This window comes from Xiphophorus maculatus, chromosome 12 (assembly GCF_002775205.1).
Source record: "Xiphophorus maculatus strain JP 163 A chromosome 12, X_maculatus-5.0-male, whole genome shotgun sequence".
NCBI lineage: Eukaryota > Metazoa > Chordata > Actinopteri > Cyprinodontiformes > Poeciliidae > Xiphophorus > Xiphophorus maculatus.
This window is the reverse complement of record NC_036454.1, coordinates 17,305,520-17,318,785: the sequence shown is the minus strand read 5'-3', so window position 1 is coordinate 17,318,785 and position 13,266 is coordinate 17,305,520. Positions and strand designations below refer to the sequence as shown.

The 13,266-nt window shown below is 39.4% G+C and overlaps 1 protein-coding gene across 1 annotated transcript; it reads right to left on the bottom strand.

The window, feature by feature from the left end:
• Positions 1–4,059: 4,059 nt before the first annotated feature.
• LOC102221439 (eosinophil peroxidase-like) lies at positions 4,060–9,161 on the bottom strand. The gene is given in 17 exon segments (XM_023343154.1): positions 4,060–4,625; positions 4,628–4,729; positions 4,850–4,885; positions 5,248–5,280; positions 5,365–5,564; positions 5,670–5,907; positions 6,018–6,188; positions 6,273–6,531; positions 6,761–6,921; positions 7,039–7,399; positions 7,491–7,697; positions 7,783–7,912; positions 8,082–8,214; positions 8,302–8,477; positions 8,585–8,672; positions 8,881–8,949; positions 9,090–9,161. Coding segments are annotated over 16 exon segments (2,688 nt in total). The 5' UTR covers positions 8,948–8,949; positions 9,090–9,161; the 3' UTR covers positions 4,060–4,299.
• Positions 9,162–13,266: the final 4,105 nt, after the last annotated feature.

Genomic DNA, 13,266 nt, shown 5'->3' with positions numbered 1-13,266 from the left:
AGACATTTCCATCTCAAACGTGTAAAATTGTGTAAATGTAACTTTGCTTTTGAATTTGATGGGACTTTAGTAATACACCTATTTTACTTTGTGGAGCCACAAAAAATTAAATAAAGTAAAATAAAAAATTAAATCGTTCTGTTTGTTGCAGTTTAAAAAAAAATTGCAAACTTTTACTTTTTATATATTTCGACAATTTAGCTGATCTACACTTTTTCTGTTCAGTAGAAGGAACATTTTGCATATGTTGGACGGATTTGCAGCTGAAATTAATTTCCGCTTCCACTGGTCTGCTCATAAAAAGACTTCTTTTTTTCCCCTTGAATCCTGGTTCCTTGCCCCTTACCGGGACTATTGTCTCTATGTGGAGTTTGGAAGCCCGGACAATGAATGTAAATCTCCCCCCTTGCATCCCGCCTCAGCCCACCATCTGCCAGCGCGGGACAAAGTCAGATGTTCTCCCAATTATAAGCGCAGTCTCGGGGAATCCTGTGGACCAGTCGCCAGCCCTGTCGCCTTGTCCCTCAGCACACCTCTCTGTTTATGTGACTGACAGCCACACTTAACCCCAAAACCGTGAAAAATCTGCACATGATGACAAATCATGGTAGAAATTCCGGCACTGCGTGCTAAAATAAGAGTAATGTGGGTTGGAAATGTACTTCATTTCTGGTGTTGTAAGTCATTGGGTCAGAAACCTTTATTTGCTATATTGCCAAAAGAGATTTTATTTATATCATTACTTGCACAAAATTCATTATTGTATTAAAATTAAAGCAATACTTATTTAAGGTAAGGATTTATTCGATGTGAGCTGAAATCTTTGTCAAAGATCTAATTGGAATGAATAAAAAAATCTGTTCTGAATCTTGATTGACTATTTCTGTAAATGAATGGTGTCTCTTTCTTTGCCCTGACATTTGTTTTTGAAAGGTTGAGATATAAAGACTTATTTGAATTCAATTGGCCTCACATCTCAGTTAGAGATTCAGAGAAATCACTTCATAAAAAAAAGTTGTGGATCAAATAACAGTGTGTTCATGTAGGAGTAGCTTTGTTTCTTTGGGAGATAAAACCAGATCATGTGCAGCATTAGAAATGTTTAGAAGACAAAACAGGGCCTGACTGGATCAAGGGCTTAAGGAGCCTAAAGGCCCCAAAATAATGTTGTTGCTTTCCTTTTATTAATAAATGTCTTTAAAACATGTTTAAAAAATAATCTACAGGTAAGCATTCAATTTGTTGGATCTTCCTGTAGAAAATTAATGCAACTGTTTTGGAAGATGTGTGACCTCTAACCTATCTGGACACGAACTGATACATAAGAGCAACTACTGGGCATGCTTCTTCTCTGCTTTTTATGTTTTCAGTGATTATCCATAACTTCTTGAGTCACTTTTCTACAGATGAACGAACTCTGAAGTACTAATGTTGTGTCTGATACAGCAACGCATTTTTGCAGTGCAAGCTTTATTTTATCATTCTCTGTAAAAAGAAAGAAAAACTTCCATGTCTTAAAATGGTTCTATTGCTTAGTGAAAACCTTGGCTAAAAGAATCAATGCCCCATTCCTTACAACATTTCTCACTCAAAACTGCTGAAATAGTTTATTAAATATTTGTGTTTCTCCTGTGGGGTCAACGGACTCTGAGATCTACCAAAGTGAAACCGAATGAAACCCTTCTTCAGTGGCAGATGCTCAGTTAGTTTCTTAACATCAAAAGGCACAACATGTTTGGTGGACAGACTACAGAGACTGATGATGTCATACTGTCTTCATTGGCTTTTATCTTGTGTTGTGAATGGCATTTCTGTGATGTTGCAAAGTGAAGATCTGAATAAAAATGTCGTTATATCAGATTGTAATCCAGCACTAAGCAGTTTGTCAACTAAGAGTGAAAAGGAACTTTGTAAAAGAGGCAAATTACAACGATTTTGCATTTTATTGTAGATAAAACCTTTTAAGTTGATGTGTACATAACTAATAAGCTGTTGTAATTTGTTTTTGCAGGGTACCAAGATTGTCTCCGGTCCTGGGGCACCAACTCCCCTCAATCTGACCCTGAGAATAAAGTTGTTGGATCTGACACCGGAGTTCTGCTCAGTTCTCCATTTTGGTCCGACAGAACCCGCTGACTGAATGTGTAGGATTTTTTTTTTTTTTTTTTTTTTCTGACTTCCTAAAGCACGGAGAGACAAGCAAAAACTGGGGAATAGACTAAGCCACAAACGTCTTTTTAATCAATCTCCCTCACTGAGACGATCAGTCTGTGTGTTTTGGAGGAGCAGTGGGTGTGGAGGGGTGAGAGGGGACCGGAGGGGGTTGCGAGTGGGTGTGGAGGGGGATCAGTGACTGCTAAGCTAAACAATGGGGTATCGTGTGCCGCTCGTCCTCTCCAGCATTCCCCTGCTCCCACGGGACACGCAGAGTCACTTTGTGTGGATGGCGCTGTGACCACTCAGGTCAGGAGGGGGCGTGGCGCGCGCGTGCACGTGCGCTCGCGCGCTGCGATGTGTGTGCAGGGCAGTATGTGGAGACGCAGCAGCTGGTTTCCGTCTCTCCTCTGCGTTGTGCAGAAAACAACAACACTAATGCGACCCACGACGTCACGCATCGATCACAATATATCAGGAGCTTTTTTTTATTTTTGTTTGTTTCTGTTTTCGATGAAGGATGTAGATTCCAACAGGATGAGGGTATACAATGAAACCAGTCATTTATTAAAATAACCACTTTTTATTATTATTTGATCCCTTATTTCAAGAAGGTGCAAGTGTGGCACCTTTTAGCTTCGTACAGAAAGACTTCAGATCTATTCATTAGTGTTTTTTTCTGGAAAACGTGGATTATAAAATGGTTGTAGTTTAACATCTGCTCATTTGAAACTTTTCCTCTTCACTGGAGACACTTTGAAGTTGATCAGAGAAACACAGGTGTTGCATTCAATATTCTTTTCAGTAATTCCAGGGTGCCAGGAATTTGTTTATGTGATTGTTGTTTGTTTCCAGATTGCAGAGTATCATTTAAAATGAATATCATAAATGTTGCTGTTCAAACCTCTTGTTTTCCTTAACGAAGTCTTCCTTGAGTAATTACTCCTTTTCAAAAAACAAGAAAACAAAGGTGATGCAAACCTAAAAGTACAATCTGTAACAGAACATGAATTTGTTATGTTAAAATTGCTCCTGTTTTTATGAAGAGGAATGAAAACATAGGAACTCTACATAACTTAAACAAAGAATGTATATGTGCAACAACATTAGCAAGTTAGTTATTTCTTTAATTGTATGAAAGCACTATATTAGTTTCTGAACTATCCAGGATGTTCATCTGTAGCACGACTGATACATTTTATTGCAGAGTGTAAAAGGATAAATTGTATTCAAAGGAAACTTTATAATTTATAACTTGGTAAATAAAACTGCTCAATTTCCCTTAAACTATAACTAAAGAACAGGCAACATCAATATAAACTGGTAGCAGCAGATTGTTTTCACCCAATAATAATAATAAAATTGTTAAATCCAGATACACTAAATGTATTCTAATTCTTGCCCTTCACATCAACTCTCTTTATCTGAGCCCGGCAAGACAAATATTTCTATCTGAAAACCAACACAGTTATGTCCTGTGTTCAAAACTAAACATTAAAGGTATTTACGAAATTATTCACTTTTCTATAGTAAGTTTAAAAATTCCAGGAATAAATATATGTCCAAAAATAATAATGCAATATTTTGGAACTGACCCTGTTGCTCTTTGCGTCCCCTTGTTGACATACTTGTACTTTGGCTCCATCTACTGGTCAGATTGTGAATTGTGACTCCTGAGACTGTAAGCAATCTCAGGATCTCAGGAACGTTTTGACCATTCTGCACAGTCAAAAAGGTCTCTCAGAAAGACGTTATTTGTTGGATTTATCATATCAGTCACATCCATGTTCAGAGAATATTTTGTCCGTTCATTCAGAAACAATGTATTCAGCTCTATAAGACAGCTGTCCTGAGCTTTGTTGTGAATCACTTCAAATCTCTCCTAAATAAACGAGGTACACATAATGCAGAAACACATTTTATTCATTTGTTTCTGTTACAATTTAGTGCATTCTTTATTCACAACAGTAAAGTGCAGCAGTTCATTATTAATCCTTTCTTAATCGTTGTCACGATTAGGTTCACACTATAACAAAGAATAATGAGGGAGGAAAATAGGCTCATTTATGACTTCAGTTTCACTCAGTTTTTTACTTCTTAATTTTAAGTGCTTTAAATTGAAAGTGCAAATTGGACAAGTGTCTACTATTCGGTGAACAGCAGATGACCAGAGAAGAAGCTGTCACTGGTCAGTCCGTTGCCGCCATTGTTAGCCACCAGGCATACCTTGTCTCCCTTCACAAGCTTGATGAAGGTGCTGCCGCTGGCTGTGATGTAGCCATTCTGGCGGGTGGTGAATGAGTGCAGAACCAGGGCTCTATTGCGGAACAGATTCAAGCTGCCTGCACTGTCATGGATGGTGCAGTGGAACTCAAACTCATAGACGCCTGGGTGCTCACAGGTGAAAAAGCCAGTCTTGGGGTCATAGCTGTTCTGTCCATTGTAGATGACATCATGGAAGGCAATGGGGTACCAGCTTTGGGGACGTTACTACCAAGGCGCACTGAGAAAGCTACATGCGCTGCTGCGCCTGAAGGTCCGGGAGGTCCAGGGGGTCCTGGCAGACCTATTGGTCCTGTACACAAAATTATATGAACAGTGTTACATGCAAGAACATTGAATTTAAACTTTTGTAAAATACTACTTGTTCTACATCAGTTACATAGTCTTTAATTACTAAAAGACATTTTAGTACCTGGTGGTCCAGGGGGTCCCGGGGGTCCAGGTTGACCTTTTGAGAGAATAAAAAAGTTTTAGGAGGGGGGGGGGGTTCTTGAAATAACTGCAAAGTGAATGTCAAATTAATAGTAAAAAAAAATTTAATAAACAACTACTATGTTGACCTAACTACTCATTTGTGAAAGAAGAAAAAGTTTATATATTCCTGAAGCTCCTGAATCCCCATGAGATTATTATTGGAGAGAGAATAAAGAGACATGGAAGTAAATGTTAGTCGCACAAACACTAAACTTGAGATGTGAACATTGAACGGCTGTGTACTTAAGCCATTTAAGTACACAATGGTGCTATGTCACCATTTTAAAGTGACATAGCACCAATAGTAATTTATATCAAAGGAAGTGAACAATTTACCTGTTGGTGGTTGTGGCTTTTCTGGACCTTCAGCTAAAGGAAAGAAATCCATATTTGTCATCTTATATGAACATTTTCATTAACACTTGTTGATGTAACATCAAAATGTGAACATACCACCGTCCTTCCATGGACTGAGATCAAATGCAGGGATGGCGTCACATTGGGTGTATCCAGAGCCTCGAGGTCGGTACTGGAAAGGTTTCTCAGGAACTTCAGTGATCCCAGTGTTGTCACAGATGATTCTGGCAAGAGACGTGTCCCTAATTGCCAGCTTTTGAGCATCCGTGAAGACACCTTTATTCTCCCACCAAAACCTAAAACAAGACATATTCTTAAAATTTAGGTTCTGCGAATGAGAAACATCAACAATGTAATGATTGTTAGATCATTTAATGTTTCATAATTGTCCGTATTCTCACCTGTCTCCCTCACGGATGTTCTGGAACTGAGTGGAAATCAGGCAGGCAAACAGAGGTCCCACTCTTCCTCCACGGACAAATGGCTCAGCCACTCCTCCCAGCCATGGATCGATGTTGTCAGGTGTACCGTACAGATCCAGCAGTTTTTGGGCCAAGACAGTGTTGTTGAGAACCTCAGCTAACTCACTTAGGGTCGTTGGTTGTGACAGGCCACAGAACTTTCGCCATTTGTTGTAGCCTAAACCAAGAAGACACAGTCTAAGATGATGTATGAACTGTAGAAACTACTAACATCTAGTGCGTTAAAGGGAGAAATTACAAAAACAAACATCAATATTTAATAAATACCAGGGAGTCCGTGGTCTCTTCCTCTCTGCATGTTAAGAGATCCCAGATCCAGAGCCAGGTTTACAGAGAATTTAAACAGCTTGTCCCTCAGCTCCTCAGTCAGCATGCGGTCCTGAGTGTTCAGCTTGGCCGGACGACCAATCAACCCTCTCAAGATTGGGTCCAATCCACCTGAAGAGACAATAGAAACATTTAGATGTGATCATCAAGTTCATCTGCTTCCTTTTGGGAGGAATTAAGAGTTTGGATTTGTACCTTCAAAGACGATCCTCCAAGGGGCAAACATGGTTCTGTGAAGCAGATTGGTGGGATAATTTGGATGATCCTGGTAATTCTCATCAAGACGGAAAATGAAGGGCTGAACCATCAGATGAGCAAATCGGTAGGCAGCTGTGGCAAACACGTTGGCAATGCTGGGATCAATGGTTTCATTATAACCAGGATATGTGGACAACTTCTTTGATACGGCCTCTGGTCCAACAATGTGAAGGAGATAGTCCCTGTAAGTGATAACCTTTGATGGAAAAGAGAGAAATATTAAATCCAAAGATATTCCACTCAGTAGCTGTAAGGCCCTTGATGTCTTAACTTTTTTGGGGATGTAATATGTCCCTTTACTACATTTTGAGACAAAACAAGGGCATACAATCACACATATCTGTATTTTTTCTATTCTGTTTTGCATAGTTTTATGTGATTTTAAACTTTGTTTTTCAAGTTGTGCTCCTCTTCCTGTCTCTTACCTGCATGTATCCTCCCATAATCTTGCGGGCTTCCTGGTAGAGCCTCTCTCCGTCCCACTTTGGGTTGAGCTGAGCAAGGGCACGGACCAAGCGATTGTGCTCTCTCATCATCAGAGTGTGCAAAGAAGCCAGTCCGATGTTTTCATTGGAACGGTCGTCACCTAAAAAGTCACATTAAACCAAATAAGCTGATGACAATAACTTCCGGACCAAAAAGTCATGAAACATGCTTTGCTATTACAGATAGAAATAAGTTGCTTATTTTTACAGAGACTCACCAGCAAAGAAGCACAGCACTTCCTCAGCACTATTATCATTGGTCATGCGTCGCCTTGTGGCACACATGTTGGCCCCCATGGTGGTGAATGGCAGGAGGTCACGGCCATTGTCTGTATAGTTATTATTCACCCTCAACAGTCCCCGATCAGTAGTGAGGTTTCGGAGATTGCGAGCTTTGCTGTCATCAGAACCATAGACCTGACCCACATCGATGAAGGCCGTCAGAGTGTTTATCTGCTGGCGGACAGTGGATGATCCAAAGATGTATCCAGTGTTACCAGAACCACAAGCTGGCGCGGAGCGGGAGAATGGCATGCACTTTTCAGAGTGATCCCGAATGCGAGGTTCATTTGAGGGAAACTGTTTAGAGGACAGGAGGCATTTAGAATTTAATGTTTCAAATGTGTTTTAATCTTTTGTTAATGTAATGCTTTAATGTTTTAATACAGACCTCTATGGGGAAGCATGGCTCTGTGTTGCCACAGGTCTTTTCACAATCAATGCCATCATTAAATGACCTGATGGAGGGAGATTGAGGGGTGAAAGTGATGTCATGGTCTGTCCACTGGCCAAAGATTGTCACCAGGTGGGTGTAGAGGGGGTCACTGTTCACTTCAGAGCTATTTATTGCCAAGATACGGTTGGACACTTCTCTCACCTAAGGGAGAAATGGAGACAAAGATAACAAGTGCTGTCATCTGGATGTCATAAAGAGGAGAAGAAGATATACTCTATGTGCTTACAAAGGGAAGAAGTTGATTGTTGACTCTCAAGTCATGAGTCCAGCCTTTAGGAGAATTGATGCCATCTTCATACTCAGAAGGCAGCCAGCGGAGGAACGGGATGTTGGAGGCACCCCAGCGAGGGTTTTTACTATAAGTGACAACAATAAAACCTAAGTTTGATACTCCCATAGTTTTGAAATGTTACAAATTATTTTGAATGATATTTGCTGCTGTTGTACTTTTGGTTAATATCTAACTTTTAAGTTCTGGCTATCGGTGGCATTAAGTAAACAACTGCTAATGGATATTTCCCTTACAGGTTGTTACAGATGCTGCTTGCCGTGCGATACGTGTTGAGATTGGGAAGATCTTGGCAGTGAATATTTCTGACTTGAGCAGCGCAGCCTGTCAGTCTGGCGATCACTCCCAGATCATCCTTAGAGATAAGGTCTAAATAAAGCATAAGGAAAGCAAATCTTAGTTGTGTGACACCAATCCATGCAAGCAAGCCTTAAAGAGATCAATTCAGATTCATACCTGTGGCATTGATGGAGCGTTTGTGACGTTTGGACAGGTAGTGGTTAATCACATGCAGAGTGTTGGCCATGTAGTCTGCAGCGCGCACCGCCTCTCTGGACGGTCCATTGGGCTGCTTCAGGATTCTCAGGATGTCTGCAGGACTTGCTGCATTTCTCTTCACCCGGTCAAGGCTCCTGTGTTGTTTAAATAGTTCAGGTATTTATTCACATATTCCTTGATGATTATTCAGTTCAACGTTAAGCAGCAAAAGAAAAGAAGAGGAGCGGGGTTTTACACTCACACTTGACGGGAGTATGTATAGGCTTCATCCACGCTGGTTTTAGCCTTATTCACACATTTTTCGATGAAACTCTGGCTCAAATGGCGTTCTGAATGCAAACAGAATCAGTTTCCTTAGTTTATTTTTTGGAATAGAAAAATCTTTTTTGTCCCAGAATTAGAAAATCCAGTTATAACTTATATTTAAAAGGATGTTGTTTTCCTTTGAACCAAAAAAATGGATACTCTAAAGTTTTACTTCAGTAATAAATCTGTTTTCAATTCTTTGTAAGACATTAGAAGAGGAAAACTACTCACTGGCATCCACTTGGCATTGCAAGGCAAGGGTTAGACCAACAGCCAATAGGCAGAGAAACTTATTCATCTCTAAAAGAAAAAAGAAATATTCTCATCACATTACATATTGGAGTGAAAACATATTTTCCAATTTTCTAACTGTAAAACATGTATATTTTCCGCATTTATTATAAAATTGGCTTAGAAATGTTAAGAATGAATGAGATCACCTGTTATGAATCTGGGCTTCAACTCCACAGTTGTCTGTCTGCATCCACGTTGGACTTCCAGCAGTGCAAGAAGCCACTGATGTTTGGAGTCAATGTCTTTCTCTTTATACCCTCTGGGCGTGTTGTTTCACGCAGCATTTCATGTTGGTAATCCTGCCAAAACTCAGACAAAGAATTAATTTCTTCCTTCTTCCTGGTTTTCAGCATTCCTCCTTCAAAACGTCAGCATTAAGTACATGCATACCTGTCAACACATATGCTGTTGACTTTTGTTTTGTTTGTTTTTGTAGTTTAAAAGATACCATCAGCATGCATTTATATGTAGCAGCAGACAGTCTTTGAAGATGCAAGAGCAAAAAAGGTTCTGGAGATTCTGATTCGGTTCTGGTTCATTTTTCTGTTCATCCAGTTTATCATGAAAAGAATGCTACACTGTCACTTTGCATATCTGCAAAAAATGACTTGTTGGTTTCCAGCAATCAGTAGGGAAACACCTCAGACACGTCACCAGGTTATTCAGATCATTTTAGTATCTGACTATTCTTTTTTCCATATTTTGTCTCTGTACAAATGGCTGCAGTGAGTGAAGTGGTAGTTAAATAGGTAGATTAAAAGATGAAATGGTTGAAAAGCAACTTCTTGGTGACAAAACATTCTCTCAAGATCACCATGCATGGTGGAATGCACCACCATGCATGGACTGCACTTCTGTGTTTTCTCCAGAGTGATCTGAATTTCTTCCTTTGGGCAATTAATTAATAAATCTTGTCGGCTGATTGGCTGGCTGGCTGGTAAAATAAGTATTTAACACCCAAGAGATCCGTACATTGAAAGAAACTCATTCATAACTTCATCCATGCTCACCTTAGTCCTGGTGATCCATGACAAGAGTTTGAAAGCTGTTGGTTGGTGATTTATCAGAAGTTGGACATGATCCCTTTCAGAACGGCCCATCAGTTTCAGGACTCACTGATGTTTTTAGTTTGTTCCATGACAAGGTGTGGGAGCTACTCTCTTCCCTCTCCAGTTTATAAAATTGTCCAGTCTGAATGACCCTCCACCCACCTGCACTAGTTCAGAAGCATGCCCCTTCAATTAAAGTTCATGATGCTGTCAAACCTCAACCAACACTCCTGTGTGTTCATTTATTTTTAACCAGCTTTTATGACTAGTATTTATCATCCCGGACATCAGGCTGAAATAGAAAACTGCCTCTTTAAAAATGAGATGAGCAGTTTTATTTTAAAGCTTACCAGATTAAAGAGTAGCAAATTTTATGCAGTTAGCCCCCAGCTAACTTCACACAATCACTGGCGTGCTGATTTACTAAATAGACAAGGAGGAGGAAGAAGCAACAGAAGGAGTGAAGAGTTCCAGATCGACATTTACCAATGTTAATGTTAAGAGGCAGTGCTGATAGGATTTAGCGCTGCCTGTCTGGAATACAATGATGAAAATATGTTAATAAAGTGATTCACCAAGGTGATTCACAATGATGTTAAATGGTCTAGCTTTCTACCAGTCAGTTCTAAAGAACCTCTACCAAAAAAAAACATCTTAACATGGTACCAATGTCCACAAGTTGTCGGTATTGTATTGCTTATGTTAAAATTTCTGTCTTTCATGCATTACAACATTTGTGTATTTGTCATAAAGTGAGGTGGTGAGGTAGACATGGTGGACCCAGGTCGAAGTGAGAGAAATTAACGCAGAGCACAGAGACTTCAACTTCTTGGTGAAGTCGAAGGACAGAGAAGTCCAGGCAGCACAGGTGAGCATGAGGGCAAGGAAACTCATCACTGACAACGAAGCAACGACTCTGACATGAGACACACAGGATGAATCCAAGAAAGAGCAGGGAACACAGGAGGGATTAAATACTCAAGGAAGGTAATCAGGGGAAACAAGGAACAGCTGGGGACAATCACAGTGTGGGCAGGAAAACAAGGTGACTGAACATAGAAACCTACATAAATACACAGAAAAAAAACATCCTCACAGTATTTATTTTTTCAAAACCAAACCTATTAAAAAACTTTAGGTTTTGCCATCCATCCAGTTTACACTGTTTTTACAGTACACATGCTTTCAACTGACAAACATAATCGGAGTAATGTTACAATTTAGGTGTAAGCTTCTATAGCTCCTGCCAAGCACATACCATTATATAACGAGCTACTGACAGGAAAAAGGTCCTCATTCTTTATGATATGTCAGCAGGTGAAAGGTGTGTCTAAAAGATTCTCAAGATTTCTTTTGTAAGACAAAGAAAAACAGTTCAGTCATTATTCTTCTGCTGTATTTTCCACTCATGCTCATCATAGACTGTGGGAATCAACTTCTAATTAGTGTGGCCATTTTTCAAAATTAATTGTAGCATTTAAAACTCGACTGCTAGGGACGAAAACAAAAGAAAGAAAAACAAAATAACAAATAACAAATAAATAAAAGAAAACAAATAACTAGAGTAAAGATGATGGTTATTTTTTCTCTCACGCAGAGATGAGAGAGAGGTTTTCCTCAGAGCTAAAGTTAGAGTTCATGAGAGTTCATGGGCTGGGCCAACTTGTATTTATTTAGAGAGGAATGAGCTTTACAATGAAATGATTGCCAGGAAGACGAGTCATTTCAAAGCAAACCATAAAAAATGAGGAAAACTGATTAGCTTTTGAAAGTTGTATAGGTTTTGCTCTCATATGAAAAACATGCATAAAAACATCATCTTACGGAGGACTATCAATCAATCAGTATTATTATCAACTGATGCAATGCATCAATGTATTATCAGTGGCCATAAAGTGCATTATCATTGTGTCTGTCATACAACAATTGTATCAACCTTCCAGACAGCTCAGGTCCTCTGGTTCTGGTCTGTTCTGCATCTGCAAAACCAGAACCAAACATGGAGAAGCAGCATTCACCTTCTGTGCACCACAAATCTGGAATAAACTTCCAGAAAACTGCAAAACAGCTAAAACACCAAGTGCCTTTAAATCAAGACTTAAAACCCACCTGTTTGTAGTTGCTATTGAAACATAATCAATGAAACATTAATCAATAATTTGATGGTGCTTGACAAAATGTAATGTTTTACTTGTTGACTGTGTCTTCTATGACTCTATTTTTGTATTTTTAAGATGTAAAGCCCTTTGAAAAGCCTTGTTGCTGGAAGGTGCTATACATATAAATTTTAATTTGATTTGCTTTGATACAAATGTTGCATTCCCCATGTCAAGCCACTCCAGACAATGTTTAAGGCTTCTTCCCTGGCCATCTCTATAATCATATAGAAAGGGTTCAGAATCCTGTTTTAAGGTTAAAGTAAATTCTGCATTTCATTTCAAAGTCCCAGAGTTTGGAGGAAGAATGAAGAGGCACAGAATCCACATTGCTTTTCATCCAGTGTGATGTTTCCACAGTCAGTGATGGCTTAGGGTGCCATGTCATCTGCTGGTGCTGGTCCACTAGATTTTCTGAGGTCCACTGTCAATGCAGCCATCCACCAGGAGATTGTAGAGCATTCATGCTTCCTGCTGCTGATAAGCTGTATGGAGATGCTGATTTTAATTTCCAACAAAACTTGGTCCCTTCTCACACTGTCAAAGGTACCAAAAGCTCGTTTGATTGGCCAGCAAACTCCTTTGACATAAATCCCATAGAAAATCTATGAGTTGTTGCCAAGAGGAAGAAACGAAACATCAGACCCAACAAGGCAGATGACCTGAAGGCAGCTACCAAAGCATTCTGGACTCCATTACGCCTTCGCAGGGCCATGGCGCATTGACGCAGTAATTCATGCAAGAGGAGACCCAACCAAGGACAGAGTGAATAGAAATGTACAAAAGTTTTAGAAGTCTGGCAGTGGTGCTTAAATGTATGTTTTTGATTGGCTTAATGTGATATTATGATTTTTCTGAGACACTGAATGTTGGGTTTTCTTTATTTGTAAGCCATAATCACATGGCCTGCAAAACTTAAAAGCTTAAAATATGTTGTGAAAAGCATCTTTGTAAAATGACAGTTTTGGTTCCAAGAAATACTGCACTTTTACACAATATTCTATTTTTTAGATGTACTGGAAGTATCGTTCTCTTTTCTACTGGGAGTCTACGGAGTTTGGAAAGCTAATGTCCATATTTTTCATGTACCCAAATAATACTGGTAAAGTATTTTTCTT